We start from the raw sequence: 18,005 nt of genomic DNA, 5'->3' as shown, positions 1-18,005 counted from the left end.
GGTTACTTTACGCGCGGCGCGTAGACTTATATTGGTGGCTCCATAGATAATAGAGTACTCTATTATTTATGGTGGCTCTAATCCGAATTCCATCTTTAGGAGTCTCACGCGCCATGTTGCGCTAATCGATTTATAGCTAGACTGTGCACGAATATGTGGCAACGCTGTTAGCAATCAGATACAATGTCCAGCAGGGGTTCATTCAGTAAACAGCTGAGGTGGTACAGGTGAGCTCTTGCCTGTGAATATTCTAACATTTTAATGCACCCCTTCTGCAGCAATTCAGCTACCAGGAAAGCTGGTCGTGGCTTTTTCGGATGGCTCCAGTTGCCTGCTAGCGTAGGTATAGGCTGCCTAGCTGTCCTACAGTTATGGCGTATCAGAAAAAGGAAGAAAAGGGACGAACCCGGAGACAGGCCGGACTGGGAGTCACCGAAATCCTGGCAGGTATTAAATACAAGGCGTTAAACCTCCATACTATACTCAAGAGAGGTGGTAACGTACGGGCACTTACTGTAGTTCTGCAATCAAAGACAAAAGTAAATCTCAAGGCCTGAATACTAGTGCTAGTCTCTATCCGAGACAGTCTTATCTTTTGTGTGAGTGTGGGAAGAAAAGGGTCTGGTGGATCTCCATGGCATTTTTGCGCAGGATCGAAGTGTAACGAAGCAAGAATGGAAATGATGCACATTTGCTTGATAAGCTTTTTACACTGCACACACTTTTTTTCCTGCCATACCTACACAAGAAAAGAAAAGTGGTCTGGACATCCATGTGTATGATCAACAGTCAAGACAAAGAATTTGAAACCCACAATCAATAACTTTTTTTTGCAAAGTTATAAGTCAAACGCTGAGATAGGCATTTCAACACTTGGTTCACACTATTATATAATAAGCTTGTCTACATAGCTAGCTGCTAGTCAAAGTGTGGCTGTTTTCCTCACAAGTAAAATATGTGGATGGGAAAAATTTGTTGAATTCATGGTCATTTCTGGCACCAAAGTTTCCCTCCATAAGGTATGCCTATTTGATGTAGAGGTGTGTGATTATCTAGATATATTCGATTATCGAGATATCATAAGATTTATCGAGATAAGAATGATAGGTTTGATAATAGTAAACTTCCGTAAATTATTAGTATATCTGATGGTGTAGGCACCTCCTGGGGGCTCCAACCCTCCTACCACTTGGGAACAGTGTTAAGACTAACATTTTTTCAATTTTTTATAGTCGTCAAATTGCAATTTGCTCACTTTACTGGTTATAATATTGGCAGTTTACTAAAATATATAATTGTTTCAGTTATCAAGATATGTTAGATAATCAAGATAAGTTCAAAGGAAATATCAAGATATGTCTAAATTAGTCATCGCACACCTCTAATTTGATGAATAATTAGACGGTTCCATTTGCTTGCAGAGTTCCGCACTAATTACACATGCATTCAGAGCACCATACACAGCACTATGTCTGGCTGCAGCTGTGGAACCATTCTCAGTAGCATACCTTCCAATGTTAGCTAAATCTTCATCAAAATTAACTGTTCCCTTGATTACATTTTCAATCTCAAGGTTGATTCTCATTTAGCCTGGAATTTAACATTGACTATTCTCTTTCTTCTTCAAGTACTTCAAGCTAACCGGTAAGCTTGAAGTGACATTTGTACATTTCTATTAGGGGCATGGTTATTTGACAGATTTAAATTTGACAGATTTAAATTTGACAATATCAGTGAAAATTTGCAAACCACCAAGTTTGCTTATATATTGTATACTCCAGTTTTATATGGCCTGTATGTACTAACCACATACCTATTAACTTTTGTACACCCAGAAAAATGATAGAACATGTTATCTTTCAGATGGTTAATGTTGAACTCATTATGTGCCGTGGAATGAGTTTTGTAATGATTGTTTGTACATACATTTGTACATTGCATATACAATAAATGGTGTAGTCATTGACCATATAGGGTCACCTATAAGATGGTATTTAAATGCATCAAGTATGTTTTATGCTTTTATTTAGATGTCAGGATTTGAGCTGTTACCAACAAGGATGTTATCTCACTATTGGGGTCGGATACACCATAAAGAGCTGCCCAGGTGGTTACGCAGTCCTGTTGTTGGGCTGTATGTGAAGGTGTTTGGTTGTGATATGTCTGAGGCTGAAAACGAACAGCTTAGTGACTACAAAAATATTTGTGAGTTGTTCACAAGAAGACTAAAACCTGGTACACGAGAAGTAGATCAAAATTGTGAATTTGTGAGTAATGCATTGTACGTACATATGCAACGTATATTTAAAATACATTCATTCTGTTAGAGCCAATTGTATCACTTGAAATGCCATAGAAACCAGATTCCAATGTACTCTCCCACATGGGACAAATGATGTGTACATTTATATTTTACCGTAAATGGGGAAAGTTTTGCAAGGCAAAACTTTTGTGTTTTTCATGGTTTCAAAGCAAACTGTGAAATTAAAATACTTGTTAATTGTTTTATCATGGAAATTTTACCACAAATAGTTTTAATAAGCCTTAACCATGAAAGTCGCACCCAGCAAAACTTTCCCATTACGGTAGTATGTCTTGTTGTATGTGAGTAATGGAATAATTTTTCACCGATTTGGGTATTACTGTATTGCCAGGTGGGCTTTTGTTTGTTTGTTTTTTTGCACAATTGCAGCACTCCTAAAATTGTTACCTCTTGCTGTAATGAAGTAATCCCTCTGGCAGGTGGTTCCATGTGATGGTAGAGTGTTATACTGTGGAGAGGTTGTGGATGGTCAGATGGAACAAGTCAAAGGAGTTAACTACAGTCTGGAGAAATTTGTGGGGCATAACCTACCAGTACAAAATAGCCTGATTGACAATTTGCGGAGTGATGCTTCACCCAACAATTATGATAAGTGGTACCAAGATAAAAAACTTTACCATGTCATAATTTACCTTAGTCCTGGTAACTGCCATCATTTTTATTCACCTGTCAGTTGGACAATTGACCATCGGCGACACTTTCATGGTTAGTTCTACCATATGGTACTGTATGGTGTATACCAGTATACACTGGCTGTGTAGCTCTTTTAGGAGCTTTCCTAGAAAAATCAAGCTGTCTGGGGATCAAGTCACCACTGGGGGCATTCAATAAAGTTTTATCAAAGATTCTGACCCCTTGTTTAATAGTCCCTAGTGAGATTTTAATCAATGACGATATTCACCAGCTACAATACTTACTTACTGTCTATTTGTTTCAGTGGAACATTTCAGCCTCTTTACTCAGCATGTCCTCATGGTATTATATGATATTGCTGTTGGCAGGTCACTTGATTACTGTGGCTTCATGGGCTGCTAAAAGGATGAAAGGTTTACTAAGTGAGAATGAGAGAGTTCTCTACAGTGGACAATGGCACCATGGCTTTTTCTCCTTAACTGCTGTTGGAGCATACAATGTTGGTTCTGTTGAAGTTTCTATAGAGAATGTGAGTAACTACACATCACTGTTTGAATGTGTAGATGCTAACTGTACTTAGTAATGTTAGAGTTGTGACTGACAAGCTCAACGTTTGACAATAAGCTCAACATTTGATAATAAGCTCAACGTTTCACAAGCAGACAAAAATTGTTCCCATTGAAAGTGTACGGAGAACTGAAAATTTGTGATTCTTGATATATCCACACAAACAGCCAAGCTGGAATAAAAGGTATGGTCTTCAAAATCCCAGTGGTGAAACCAGGCCCGTAGCCAGGATTTCTCAAGTGGGATTCTATGGTAGCTGATCACAGCAGAGGGGGTCTGGGGGCACAGACACTGTCAGCACATTAATATTTCATTTCTCCTAACTGGCCTCATATTGAATGTACACACTAACTCCAATGAGCTAGTGTGTGTGCGCACGCGTGTGTGTGTGTGTGTGTGTGTGTGTGTGTGTGTGTGTGTGTGTGTGTGTGTCTAACTCTGTGTGTGTGTGTGTGTGTGTGTGTGTCTAACTGTGTGTGTGTGTAACTGTGTATTGCGCTGACTCTCAAACGTTATCACTTGAAATCTGACGTGTAACTAGATTAATAATTATCAGCTTAATTCACACTTATGAGAGGAGTGCCAAGACATTGAAATAATCATCACAGTTATCTATTCATAAATGCTTGGCAGTGTTTTTCATATAGCTGCATGGCTCAGTATTCATCTGCTCGATAAAAAGCTGTTATATAACTTTTAGTGGCATGCAATAATGTTTATAGCATAATACGTTTGATTGCTCTACTGGAGTATTTGTATGACTGTTCTATTAGAGTATATCGATCTTTTAAGCTGCTTTTCATCTCTAGATTTTAAGCCATATAAGAGTAAAGCTTGGTTCACTCAAATTAGCCAACTGAGGGTAGCTTTCAGTCTCTATGGTCCCTCTTTTTCTGCAGATGATTGTGCCCACATCTGCCAGCCTGTTAAATGTTTTTTTTAAATTGACAAATTCAAAAGGGGGGTTGGATGAACCCCCTCCAGTACAACCCTGAAACCAAAGATGGTAGCCAAGAAATGGCTGCAATGATGTTATTAGCATTAACATCATTGCAAGCAGCCATTTCTTGGCCGCCACTTTTGATTTCATCACTTTTTTCATCCAGGCATTTAAAGGCCATACCCTTTTTTGATAGCTTGGCTGTTTTTTGTGTGTGGATTTCACTTTTGTACTTCATAAGGTCCCAAAGCCAGTCTTGGAGTTTGTTTTATGCACGTTTCTTATCTACGAACACAGTGATGAAAATAATGTAAAATGTATTATATGGTATTTATTGTAATACTCTAATAGAACACACATTCTTCTAATACAATCCACTTACAATGTTCTAGAACAATCATCCATACAGTATGGTAATATCATAGTACTGTATATTAGGGATCATGAAGGTTTGGGCTTTTCTGGCCAAAGATATCACTCAAAAACCAGCCTCACAATACCTTCATGGCGTCTAACTGTAAATGTCATCTCTGAAGTGTCATATACAGTAGTATTAAGCAGTCATAATTATGCTCCTTTTTGCTTGTTAATAACTCTTGACAAAATATTGATGTAATTTATATCTCTACAAGTACACAAAAAAAATTCAACTAGAGTAGGGACCATAGCACATTGATAAAAAGTACTGAAACAAGCTGGAGTAGTGCATGATATTAAATCACAGTAAAACAATAAGAAGTGTTATATCCCTACGGTGCTCATTATCGATGTGCTATGGTCCCTACTCTAGTTGAAAATTCCAAAGTTTTTTGTGTACTTGTTTGTTGACTTTTTTTGTAAAATATTATGACTGGTGAACCCATGCATACCGCATCTGAAATGGTGCCGCGTGCCCCAGCTATATCAATTATCATCTGAAAAGTGAAGTATCCATTATGCTTCGTTGTCAGCTATGTTCAACCTGTTACACAGCATTACGAATCAAGAACTGTTCGAAAAGCACCTCTGTAATCCACGTATACCAAAAGAAAGAAATGGCACCACGCGCCCTAGTTATATCAATTATCGTCTGAAAAGTGAAGTATCCATTACGCTTTGTTGTCAGCTATGTTCAACTCGTTACACAGCAGTACGAATCAAGAACTGTTCGAAAAGCACCTCTACAATCAAAATAGTCACTATGAAAAATACGGACGATTTCCGTTTCGAAGGGAACCCATCACATGCTACCGCCAAATCGACATTTCGCTGTCAGCAATGATGAATGGGACACAAAGGAGGACACTGGTAAGTCCATGAAAAATGCATTGTACGTACTGTGGTATGCCAAAAGGCACCTCTCAGGCCGAAGCGACGTCGAAGGCTGGTTTTTGGGTGATGTCATTTCTTGGGCCATGCCTACTTCTTTGTGGTCCCTACTATACAGTACTATCGTACTGTATGATACTATCGTACTGTATGGTGATTATATTCTTTGTTCCGTTCTTGTAGGATTTGGAAACTAATCTAAGATCAGACAGCACCCTACTGGGACAGTATACTACTAAACAACTAACAGAGAAACTAGTTCTTAACAAAGGAGACCACATTGGTGTCTTCAATTTAGGCTCATCAATTGTATTAATTTTTGAGGCTCCTGACAGATTCACATTCAAAGTGCAGCCTGGTGATAAGGTAACATTTGGACAGTCACTAGGAGTGCAGAAAGTGGATGTAGTACCATAAACTCACATTGTTTTTATTGAGTATATATTGATTTTTCTTTACTTTGTTGGTTTACCGTCAAGGATTAATAAGACACTTTGGCAAAAACTAGTATCCTTGGTTACTAGTTCTTCCAGTTTTCACTATGGATTTAGGACTCACAGTTGCAATTGCTGCAGAATCCAATTCTGAATACTGCACAGCTTTCAAATATGCACATTCAAATACATTTAAAACAATAATGGTCTGTTTAGTAGTTAGTTACAAGTATTGTTTCTAATATTAATGTTTTTCCTTCAGACTCTTTATGCTGCATCTTCTCCCTCGTACTTTCCAACACTAGCAAGACTGTTGCATTTGGCACGATGCATAAAAACAGATTGTGCAGCAGGGACATTTTCTTTTTTGCCCTTCCATGCTTTCAAAACACTGGTTTGTAGTGCACGGCCATAACAGAATGTCAGTGCCCATGGCTTACAGGCTTTGTATTTGTTGATGGCATTTAAATTAACTGTGGCCACAACCTCGGATTGTCCACCAGACAAGAATGCAATACCAGGAACAGCAACCGGGATTGTATGTTGGAAGACAGTGACTGTAGCAACAGCAACTTGTTCCGGTGTGTATTTCTTTTCACAGCTGTAGCCCGGTATGACCATGTTGGGTTTGAGTAGAGTACCCTCCAAGTAGACATGATGATCTAACAGTGCTTTGTATACAGCAGAAAGAACTCTCTGAGATGCCTCAATGCATGCTTCCAAATCATGCTCTCCGTCAGCAAGGATATCTGGTTCTACAATTGGCACTATGCCATTGGCTTGGCAGATGGATGCATACCTCGCAAGCACATTTGCATTCTCTTTTACAGCCAGTTCAGATGGCATGCCATCTCCGATTTTCAAAACGCAACGCCACTTAGCAAACAGGCAGCCTGCCTTCTTGTATTCCTTGCACCTTTCAGCTAGTCCATCCAAGCCTTGTGTAGTGGTTTCTCCATTAGTTCCAGCTAGAGGGACAACGCCTTTGTCAGCTTGTATACCTGGTATGATTCCTATATCCTGCAAAAGTTTAATGAAAGGAATTCCATCGGATGTTTTGTGGTAAACCGTTTCATGGAACAAGATAACACCTCCTAGGTTAGCGCTAATGCTCTTGTCTGTAGTAAACAGCACCTCTCTGTAAGCCCTGCGGTTTTCTTCAGTGTTCTCCACGCCAATGCTGGAGAAACGATTTTCCATTGTTTTCGGAGGTTCATCTGCAGCCAACAGTCCTTTTCCTGGAGCGACAATAGCTTTTGCGATGCCACTAAGCTCCTTCTTCTCTGCGTCTGTAAGATGAGAGTGAGTCATGGCCTACCAGTGTCTTAACCCGTGTGTTATAACCTTTAGTAACTTTCAGCGGCGCGCGCAATCATCACGTGTTTTGCATGAGTGATTGCGAAGCTGGCCATAGCCATATTGCGCGCAGGTATAGATCGCCCCTTCCACTCTCACGTCTCTAGTTAGAAGCTAGAAGTAAAACTCCGAAGAAAATCGGCTAACCTACAGAACCTATCCACTGCATGCATGCATGGATACTCTAATAGAGCATGCATACAGTCACCTGTAACTACTTAGTAGAGCATTCAGCGGAAACCTAAGTTGATTCTGCCGCTGTATGCATTTTATGCTGTCTCATTAACAGGTGTATCTATGCATGAGAGCATATAGCTATCTGGCTGAAATGCCTATATTATACGACGGATATTTTGTTATACTTTACACTTATCATGTGTCCGCTACTTGCACTGTAATGATGGGATTGATGGCTATACCGGTATAAAGGCAATGCCTGTATATTGTCATAAAATGAGAGAAAATCTCTCATTCAATCTCAATCAATTTTCTATTTTTCTTGCAGCACCCCTTGCACCATGCACCCCTAGCACTATATAAGACGTTTAAAAGCGCTACACAGAATTAATACTATTACAAAATCAATCAGAGCTGGAGCCACCTGACCCTCAACTATAATGCAAGGTCAAGTGCTCCCAGTGAAAGTGGACAGTCCTGCACTTAATTATGATGTGATCTATAGCTCCACATAGCTAAACATAATAATGGAGAATAACTTACACCCATGCATGACATGTACACACATGCAGAGACAAGGAAAAGTAAATCTTAATTTTGTAAAACACGGCAGCAATGTTACCATGACCCATACCATCTGATCACCTAAAGTTGAAGCAATTTTCCTGCATGTGCATGCCCCCACAGGCCCTCCTATATAGTTATAATATACCACTTTGACACCTCAGGTCAAAAGGCAGGCCCGTAGCCAGGGGGGGTTCGGGGGGTTCGGAAGAACCGCCCTCTTGGGAAAAAGGTCCGCAATTTCAGTAAAAAGGTCCACAATTTTAGCAAAAAGGTCCACAATTTTAGTATACAAGTCCAAATTTTCAGTAGCAAAAGTCCATTAGCTCCAGTTTAATAAACACCACTGATAAGAAGCTAAATTAAGTGCTCCCAGTAGCTGGCTCATTCAGTACTTGTAATGCAATGCAAGATCGAGATACTCTAATAGAGCAGTCAACCACCCTAATAGAACAATCACTCTAATAAAACAATCACTCTAATAGAACAGTCACAATTACGTTTTCTTATAAAATCTGTATGTAATTACTTAATTTATTTACAAAACCATGTTTGTTGTCTAAACTAGAACTTTCATAATATAAAAAGTTTGGTGGGCATGCTCCTCCCATGCAGAGCCCATAAAATAGCATCCATGCTTCAAAGCGCTCAGTCTTTCCCATTCTTATTCACTGTGACATTCCAATATATTATAGACACAGATGGTATAATCACAGATGGTATAATTACAGTAGTAGTAGAGATATTTTCCAGATGTCATCCAAATAGCTGGTCTTGAGCCTACCTAAAAATTGTTATTTTTATTGACTGAAATGCCACTAAATTCAACCTTTTAGTGTATATTTTCAAGAAATTTCCTGGGGGGCATGCCCCCAGACCCCCCTAGATTGGGTGTGCTTCGCACACCCAGTCTCAGTACCTTTATCAATCATCATGCAAGTAAAGGTCCACTTTTGGTCAAAAAGAACCCCCCTTTCAAAATCCCTGGCTACGGGCCTGAAAGGTAACCCGGCACAAGGCTATATTTCATGTATATATATATTGCCTTGACCACAGGGCAATATCATGATATTACCCTGACCACAACTGCCTTTGATGCTGAGGCAGTTACAAAAGCGTCAGTTCACTTTGATTATTTACATAGAGCTGCGTCATAAAGTTTGCATTGTGGGTTTGAGTTTAACATGTTGGTTTAGTTAGGCTATAGGCATTGTTTTGAAGAAAAAATAATTGAGTGAGTCAGCATTACATAATTCAGTTACTAGTCATCACTAGATCGTTTTCGCAATGTGGGGATCATTTTTCTACACAGCACATTTCAACCACATGACAAGACAGCTCAGACATTCTCAGTCTATACACCTAAGTGTTTATTTTAGCAGCTTAGACATCCACAAAGTGGTTATTTGGTTAACACTACAACCAGCAAAACCCACAATCATCTCTTTTTGTGCCCACAATTTAAACCCACAATCGATGTTTGCAAACCTCTGTATAAAAGAATGTGGTGAATACAGGTTTGTCTTCCTTCACCTATTAGGTGAGCATACCTGAGTGGTATATATTACTTATACCATGGCCATTCAGGATTTGTCTAATATATATGCCCACGCCCTCAGGCTTGGGCATATATATCAGGAAAATCCCTCATGGCCATGGTATAACTATTGTTGGTGATTTGTAGTGACCTCACTACATAGTAGCAAGGGTAACTCCAGTATGGGCCATCAAAAATGACAGCCACAGGTTTCCCTTGAATTTACAGGAAGGGATGCTTTGGTTTGCATACACTAACTTTCAAGGGGCTACTCAAAGTCACCACCTCCTAAAGTGTTAACTCACTCAATCAGCAAAACGTGAATTTACTATGATATCCAGAAAGACTTGTGGCTGTCATTTTTGATGGCCCATACTGGAGTTAGATACTCTCCCTCTTATTATTTACTCTTGATAGTAGTAAGGGTCACTACAAAATTAGTAGTGAATGTCACTACACAACAAAATAGTGAGTATTATGGCAGACTTTAGTAGTGACCTTCACTAGTTCATTTTTACTGTGTGTGCTTTGTATACTATAAGGTGCAATTAAATAATTTTTGCACCCCATGCACATTGCGGTTACCATCCAAAATTCGGTATGGTTAAATTATAAATCGATCATCAAAATAATTAACATTTGCCTTCATATGTATTTGGATACACTTGTAACTGTGCGTGCACCATGTTACTGAACGTAGCCATGCATGCATGGAGCTTTTTGTCTAAAAGATGAATGCAAGATTTCCTATATGCATGCCCTAACTTGTGGCAGTATACATATAGCTAGTCCTTTTTACAGAAATATAAATGTTTTTGGAGAAGTTTTTACACTGTCACTGATTTACAAAAAAAAAGAGATTCATGCTACTATATATAATGCATGCATCAGTAGTGTATGGCAAAAACTGAATTGGTCATCTGTCTGTTTCATCCTTGGTTATAAGTATATAATTCTTTGTATGCCATGATCACAATTATATCAGCATGCATGAACAAAATAGTTCCATCGTGCAATTACTTCTAGGCAATTAAGCCAATGCCATATTTTCTTTTAATATGATTGACTTAAATTTTATACCTACATGCATACACTTTTGTGTGCAATGTGGCACAAACAGTACAACATCTGTATTATCTAATCTCCAATGAAATTTCACATTCAGAGTAATTATATGTCACACAGCAAAGCACACTGAGTGCAGGGGTGTATTTTAGGGGGTTTCCTAGGATTCAGGAACCCCTACTAAAATTTTAACATGTATATATGCCAACAATTGTAAATTGCTTGTTTCCCATCCTAGTCAGGGAAAAAATATCATGCGGGCGGGCGGTTATTATTTATTATATAGCTAAAATCTATTATTTAATATCAAGGATTTAAAAGGGAGCCCATTAACTCCTAATTGCCTTTTTTCTCAGATTTAGTAGAGATGTAAGAGTTGTTGTGATCTCACATCAAGATTCAAATTTCATAGAAGGTTAGATTCGAAGTGTTGCAGACCCCTCATTTTCTCTGAGCATGTAGCCCGAAGGCTTTTATAGAGTTTGCTGGCTGGGTGTATCATGCTTGTGGTCATAACACTAACTTAGTCATTAAGTGCAACAGTATGAATTTCCATATGTTCCACACACGTTAATAACAGATTGTCAGCAGCGGCGGAGGAAGTAGTTGATATGAGGGGGGGCTCCGCTGAGCTGACCCAGACTTATTTTCTATAGTTTGGTAAGGTGAGACCAAAAAAAAAAAAAAAAGGTCACAACCAACTGACAAGAGCTTTCCACCTCACCAGCTACCATTTCTAGCTGATAAACTACATAAAAATCCTTTCATAGCTCGTTACACACTGACTACTTTATTAGAGTGACTGCTCTATTAGAGTATCTCGATCTTTATCACGGCATTCTGAGGGGGGGCTTTAGCCCCCTAGCCCCCCCCTTTCCGCCGCCTATGATTGTCAGATGAGTAGGACTCCTGTAGCTATCTTGTTCACCAATGGCTATACTTGAAGAGATCCATTGCTTGTAATCCGCCCCAATTGATTCAAACTACACAGTTATCCATGCTATTTGACACTAAACAACATCAGAAGCTCCAATAATACACCATGTGTTCACACTAGTACTTAGCTAAGCAAAAATAATTAGATCACATGACTATCAAATGCAATAATAAATTTGCATGCGGCTCTAAAAATTAATTACCATGCAGGAGGGTGACAGGAAACAAGGAATCTACAGTTGGTGGCCTATATAGTTTGCAGCAGGAACACCAGACTATATCATAGTTTGGCAGCACAAGCACAAAGAACAAATGGGAAACAGTGTAGTAGGAAACTTACATTGATTCCTCATCAGTGGGAATTAAAGGGTATTATGTATCGAAATGATCGACGTATACTCTAACAGAGCAGTCATATGTATTCTAACAGAGCAGTCAGATGTACTCTAACAGAGCAGTCAGATGTACTCTAACAGAGCAGTCAGATGTACTCTGACAGAGCAGTCAGATGTATTCTAATAGAGCAGTCAAATGCTCTAATAGAACGTTCATAACCGAATACAATTTTAAAATGGTATAGAATAGTGCAAATATTTGAATAATGCAGCTAAATCCATTTCAATTGGAGAATTTGGATATGTACATTTAAACGACTATGCCTGACCAGCCATAAACCATAATAATTACCATATAAAGGTAACCAAGCATACCGAAAATAGTGTCATAAATCTAGTAAATTTTGAAGCATTTTAATGTGCATGCATAATTTGTCAGTAGCTGGGGCTGTGCCACCAGACCCCTGTACTCACCAAACCTGGAAACCACCTTGGATACGCCCCTGCACACTGACTCATATTAAATTTGCATGCATACATAATCAGAAACGTTTGATAGGAGTGTTTCTAGAGTAGGTATGACTGCTGTGTATTGCCAACTTAGCTTCCCGGGACACCATTCATGCACTTGTATTATTGTAGCCAAGTGTGTAGATTAGCAAGGTATCCTATATGGTATGTATAATTCTGTGTCAATAATTACAAGATGCATGATAATATTATGCAGACATGCATGGAATCTTTGACATGCATTTTCAATCCCATGCATCAGCAAATCACTATACTACATGCATTGAACATTCCATGAAATAACTTAAGGAAGTACTGAAATTCTCTCTCTCTCTGTGTCTCTCTGTGTGTGTCTCTCTCTACATGCAACTATATACAGTTAAACGTACCAGGCCAAGTCACTATTTTTCTTTGTTTGCAATCATATATGCTATAAGCAGCCTTAACTGTTATAGTTTAACTAATCAATCACTCTATTTGTCTTTTGTACATGCCATGCTGACCACTAGATTTTGTTGTGATTAACATTAATCTGATTACTGTGTTGAACATCTTAGCAACTGTTCTATAATAAGAGTATCACAATTTTTAATTAGTTATTGTATAGCACAAAATATTTAAGGCAAATGCTGCCTTTGTGCCATTTCAGCATAAGTCCAACTAAGCCACTAAGTCTCTAAAGTAGCAAATTCATCTCGTGGCTGTTCACTGCTTTTAAATACTAATTGACAAAAATCTCTCAAAAACTCTCAACCACTTAGAATCTCTCAAACACTTGAAAATCTCTCTAAAAATCTCTCAATTACATAATATAGGAAAAAAAGCTTTAATCCTCTCACTGATACATAAGAAGTCCCTCACAAGATTTTGATGATTTGCATTGTAATTCCTCAAAATTTTCCCTCTTACAAATAGTATATTGTCTAATAAAATATTGAAGCATTTCAAAAGGTGAGAGATTTTGTTGTGCATTTTAGGACATTATTATATAATTATAACCATATAGCACAAATGTTCAACGAAGGAAAATTTTGACGAACTGTTTACTATTAACCAGTTAAGTTAGTTTTGTACACATGTATTTTATTCAAACACACATACAGAAATTGTACAAAACAACAAATTTTATACAAATGTTAAATGTACATGTGCTTTACAAAAAGTGAAGCAGTCAAATCAAAACAACTTCCTCTGAATCCTACCAACTGATAATGGTGGAGCTGATGTAACCGGTGAGGTCGCTAGAGGCTGATCACGATGTTTCCACAGTGATGTGTACAGATTTAATCTCCCAACGACATGTGACCATTTTTTTCCTTGCTTGCTCCACTTGCTTTCTCCATGTCTCTTCAACACACTATTGAACCAGTTGTGGATTTGTTCACTTGTTAAGCTTTTGGCTGGGTCAAATGAAACTTCAAAGTTGTTATAAAACATCTCCACTATTTTCTATAAATAGAATAGTATGTGTGTGTAATATATTACAGTACAAGTGGCTTACCTTTTCTTTGGGGTTGAGGTAGACATGTCGGTACCTTTTGGCATTGCTACTGGAAGGTGATTCAGTGAAGGGCATGAAGGATGAGTCACAATATGATGACGTGTACTCCTCAATAGTATCCTCATCATTGAAGGTGACACTCTTTTTTGTTTTGTCCTTACTGGATGTTACCTGCATGTGGAACAGCTGTATCACTACAGATACATATTAATTTTTGAAGAACATACTTGTTTTGGTGTCTTATGGGTGTCTGTTTCTGGGAGTATTTTCACATTACAGGGAGCCTGTTTAGTTAGGCAAGACTGGAATATCTGTGGAAAAAGTAAATCTAAACACACATCAGCATCCACATTAATAAAACTAACCTGTTCTACATCTTCCCAGGTGTTAAGGCAAATGCTGTCTTGTGACCACTCAGTGGTTTGGCAGTATGCCATTTCAACATAAGTAATTGTCCAACTAGACCACGAAGTCTCCAGAGTATATAGCAAATTCATCTTGTAGCTGTTCACTGCATTTAAATACTTGGCAAAAATCTCTCAAAAAACTCTCAACCACTTAGAATCTCTCAAACACTTGAAAAATCTCTCACAACACTTTTAAAAATCTCTCAATTACATGTAAGTTCTCAATTACATATAAGGAAAAAACTTTATAGTTTAAAATCTCTCAAAATTCTCTCACTGACATATAAGAAGTCCCTCGCATAACACTTTCAACTTTCTCTGACAAATCTCTTGAGATTACTGAACTGGTTATATGATGATGTTAAAGAGATTACAAATCAGCAGTAACTGGTATGGTGCACTATGGTGCACTTTCAACTTTCTCTTACAAATCAGCAGTAACACTATGTGTGTTAATGAAGCACCATCTCATCTGCACCATACCATCACCATACCATCACCATCTCACCTTCTTGTCCACTTCACAACTTAGCATGCAGACCTGGAACAACATACGTATAACTGTAGATAATATTGGGTGCTTGAATTTAGATTTCTAACTTTACAGCAGGGACTGAACATACCAACACAGTACAGCAATTTAAGTATACAGTGAAACCTCATAAAGGGCCACTTTGGGACCCACAATAAGTGGCCATATTAGTGAGGTGGTCTTATTAATGAAACCCTCATCAATACGGCCATAAACAAAGTGGCCTTATTATCAAGGTTTTCAACAAATCATCACCTGGCTATAGAGGCTGTAACAGCTATATCGTATATTACTTGAGACATAGTGGCTGCCAAAAAGCATGATGCACAGTGATAAAACTATTGGCTGGCATAGCTTTTAGCAGGTACTCAGGAGCAACAACTTTACAGTGATACGTTGACTGTCTGTTCAACTGGCCCCTTGATTGAGGGAATATTATACTAGTTGGTCCTGCAGTATGTGGCTACTGGCCTTATTCATGAGGTGGTCCTATTCACAAAAATAAAATCAATGGAATAGTATGGAAGGGACTTTCTGGACATGGCCACTATAACAAGGTGGCCTTATTAATGAGGTGGCCACTAGGTGAGGTTTCACTGTATAATGCATTCATCTCAGGAAAAATCTAAATATGTTCTCTCTTGAAAGTTTACACGCTAGCCATAGTTTGTGCATGTATGAATAACAGCATGATAGTAGTTCATCAAACTGTATCAACATACATGAAACAGCTAGATATTTCTCAGTACACTGACCGAAACCTCAAACTCTTATAGATCCAATTTTAAATTGTTACTTTATTGGGATTGTTACAGGTATATATAATATATTCCTTTACAACAATTTCACCTATACTAAATCTAAGGATTCCCATGTACATGACATGTATAGAATTATGTGCAAAAGGTGAATGTTATAGCTACTTATTTCTCATGTGTAGTATCTTTTTATCACCAATAAAGAAGAGATACGTACTACACGTTCCTGCAAATTAAAACATACAGTTTTTACACAAGACAACAGGACAATATATTTGTAAATAGGCAGTAGTTTATACATAGGAGAGATAGCATGATTTTATTGCTCAAGTTTGTACTAATGAAAATTTGTAAAAATGCAATTAAGAGCACTGAAATCACTAGAGTAACCTGCCAAGTTAATCCCTACTATAGCCCATGTAAGTATACATTATAACTCAATCAATCCAAGACTGGTGTAATTTCTATTAGAGCACATGTAAGTATGCTTTATTAGAATACAGCATGCAGATCTGTCTAGCAGCCACCTGTATAGAAAGGCCACCTCTCTAAAGACCAACTTGTATTAAAGCCACCTGCCTATTGCAACTAATAAAATTTTCTCTGAGGTGACCAGTAGACAGGTTCTACTGTAATATAACTGTGTCCTTTGTTAATCCTGTCCTGTGGACTGTATGAGCTGGTCCTGATAAGTGAAAAAGTTTCATTTATCACAGAAAATTGATGAGAGGCCTCACAGATGTCCAGATAATGCATGGTTGTTTCATTGTATTAGTAAATCAACATGGTAAGGTTGAATATTTGCAAATTGTCAGGTAAAATGATCTCTGTGTTGGTTTCAGCACTTTTAATGATAGCTAATAAAAACTCCTAGATATTTGAAACACACTACAAGATATGTACCCTGCAAAACTTATTCTGGCCAAGTAATTATACATGTAATTGTAGTGTGATCACTGTTGTACTATATACTCCATGGAGGTTTCTGTACAGCAGAATACAAAATACAAAAAAAAACTGATTTCATACACCTAACCAGTACTAATTATCAAACATAATTCCCACTAACCAGACTGTAGTTAATACCAAGATGGGTCAATAAGACCATCTGAAAGTTACATTTTTCTGGGTCAACTGGACTGTAAATATCCAGTTCGACCCAGATTGTGCATTGGATCATCTGCGGTTGAAATATTCTAATTGAATAGTCAGTATATTCTAATACAGCAGTCACGTAACTTGATACAAAACTGCTCCCAAGCTCTGCGTCCTTTATTTTTTCCTTCAGGATATATTCACCAGCAATGATCCAATTCTAAACATTTAAGCATCTAGAGGATTTACACTCCCATTGTCACTTTCAAGCCACCTCCCTTCTCACACCGGTTGAATCTTTCAAGAATTCCTTTTTACCCAGAACAATATAAGGCTATGAATTAGAAAACTTTGAATAATTAATGAATAATAGTCATGTACTTTAATACTCATGTAAACAACAATAGCAAAATTCCCGGAGCCGCCCTTGTGAATATCTCAGATCCCAGCTGTTGTGGCTCCCTTGGCGCATGCCTAGATGGCATGTTGCAGGGGATCAAGTCACCACTGGGTCTGGTTTTTTTTTCTGCATTCTTCACAATATACATGTTTCTGACTCTCTGTCTTTACAGGCCTAGCTTTCTCACAGGTTCCTAGTGGGTTAGCACTTATTCTTAAATTACTAAATGATTTGATTGTTGTATTAAGGTGACTGTTCTATTAGTGTATCATCTACAGTTTCAGAAACCCCCTGGAGTAATTTTATGATGTTGATTATAAGAAACCCCTTGGAGCCACCCCTCACCACCCCTCACCACGCGCATGCGTATCACCATAGCGATTACCTTTAATGTCGCCAGCTGGTAGCAGTGCTGCACAGTTTGCACTCTTTAGAACTGTATCGGAGACTATATCATGTTTAAGCTGGTTTCAGACCGAGCTTCAGACTGGCCGAAGGGATTACGTATTTTCGTTGCCATGACATCACTGATACGTCAATTTGATTGGATACTTTAGCGTCATGACGCTTAGCGTTTCTACTTCGTTTTGTATCATGCCCTTTTGGCGATATTTGAAACGATAGAGC

General features: G+C 38.2%; 3 protein-coding genes across 6 annotated transcripts; 1 reads left to right on the top strand and 2 right to left on the bottom strand.

Annotated features, from left to right (window-relative positions):
• The first annotated feature begins 4 nt into the window (after positions 1 to 4).
• LOC136244995 (phosphatidylserine decarboxylase proenzyme, mitochondrial-like) lies at positions 5 to 6,229 on the top strand. Of its 2 annotated transcripts, XM_066036524.1 has the most exons (7): positions 5 to 41; positions 79 to 227; positions 279 to 447; positions 2,031 to 2,267; positions 2,743 to 3,028; positions 3,325 to 3,485; positions 5,955 to 6,229. In XM_066036524.1, the coding sequence occupies exons 2-7, from the start codon at positions 184 to 186 to the stop codon at positions 6,186 to 6,188; spliced, it is 1,131 nt and encodes a 376-aa protein (XP_065892596.1). In that variant the 5' UTR covers positions 5 to 41; positions 79 to 183; the 3' UTR covers positions 6,189 to 6,229. The 2 variants fall into 2 exon arrangements, with proteins under 2 accessions (XP_065892596.1, XP_065892595.1); XM_066036523.1 differs by lacking the exon at positions 5 to 41 and having other exon boundaries at positions 48 to 227.
• A 142-nt stretch (positions 6,230 to 6,371) lies between these two features.
• LOC136244997 (fructose-bisphosphate aldolase C-like) lies at positions 6,372 to 7,558 on the bottom strand. The gene has a single exon (XM_066036526.1). It carries the CDS (start codon positions 7,514 to 7,516, stop codon positions 6,473 to 6,475), a length of 1,044 nt encoding a protein of 347 aa, XP_065892598.1. The 5' UTR covers positions 7,517 to 7,558; the 3' UTR covers positions 6,372 to 6,472.
• Positions 7,559 to 13,764: 6,206 nt separating this feature from the next.
• On the bottom strand, positions 13,765 to 17,897 carry LOC136244758 (uncharacterized). 3 transcript variants are annotated; one of them, XM_066036319.1, is made up of 6 exons: positions 17,764 to 17,897; positions 15,102 to 15,134; positions 14,552 to 14,697; positions 14,414 to 14,497; positions 14,187 to 14,357; positions 13,765 to 14,134 (listed from the first exon to the last, which is right to left on the bottom strand). In XM_066036319.1, the coding sequence occupies exons 3-6, from the start codon at positions 14,681 to 14,683 to the stop codon at positions 13,862 to 13,864; spliced, it is 660 nt and encodes a 219-aa protein (XP_065892391.1). In that variant the 5' UTR covers positions 14,684 to 14,697; positions 15,102 to 15,134; positions 17,764 to 17,897; the 3' UTR covers positions 13,765 to 13,861. The 3 variants fall into 3 exon arrangements, with proteins under 3 accessions (XP_065892391.1, XP_065892389.1, XP_065892390.1); XM_066036317.1 differs by having other exon boundaries at positions 14,552 to 15,134; XM_066036318.1 differs by having other exon boundaries at positions 14,552 to 15,134; positions 17,752 to 17,891.
• Positions 17,898 to 18,005: the final 108 nt, after the last annotated feature.

This window comes from Dysidea avara, chromosome 14, assembly GCF_963678975.1.
Source record: "Dysidea avara chromosome 14, odDysAvar1.4, whole genome shotgun sequence".
Lineage (NCBI taxonomy): Eukaryota > Metazoa > Porifera > Demospongiae > Dictyoceratida > Dysideidae > Dysidea > Dysidea avara.
This window is presented reverse-complemented; position numbering and strand designations above follow the sequence as displayed.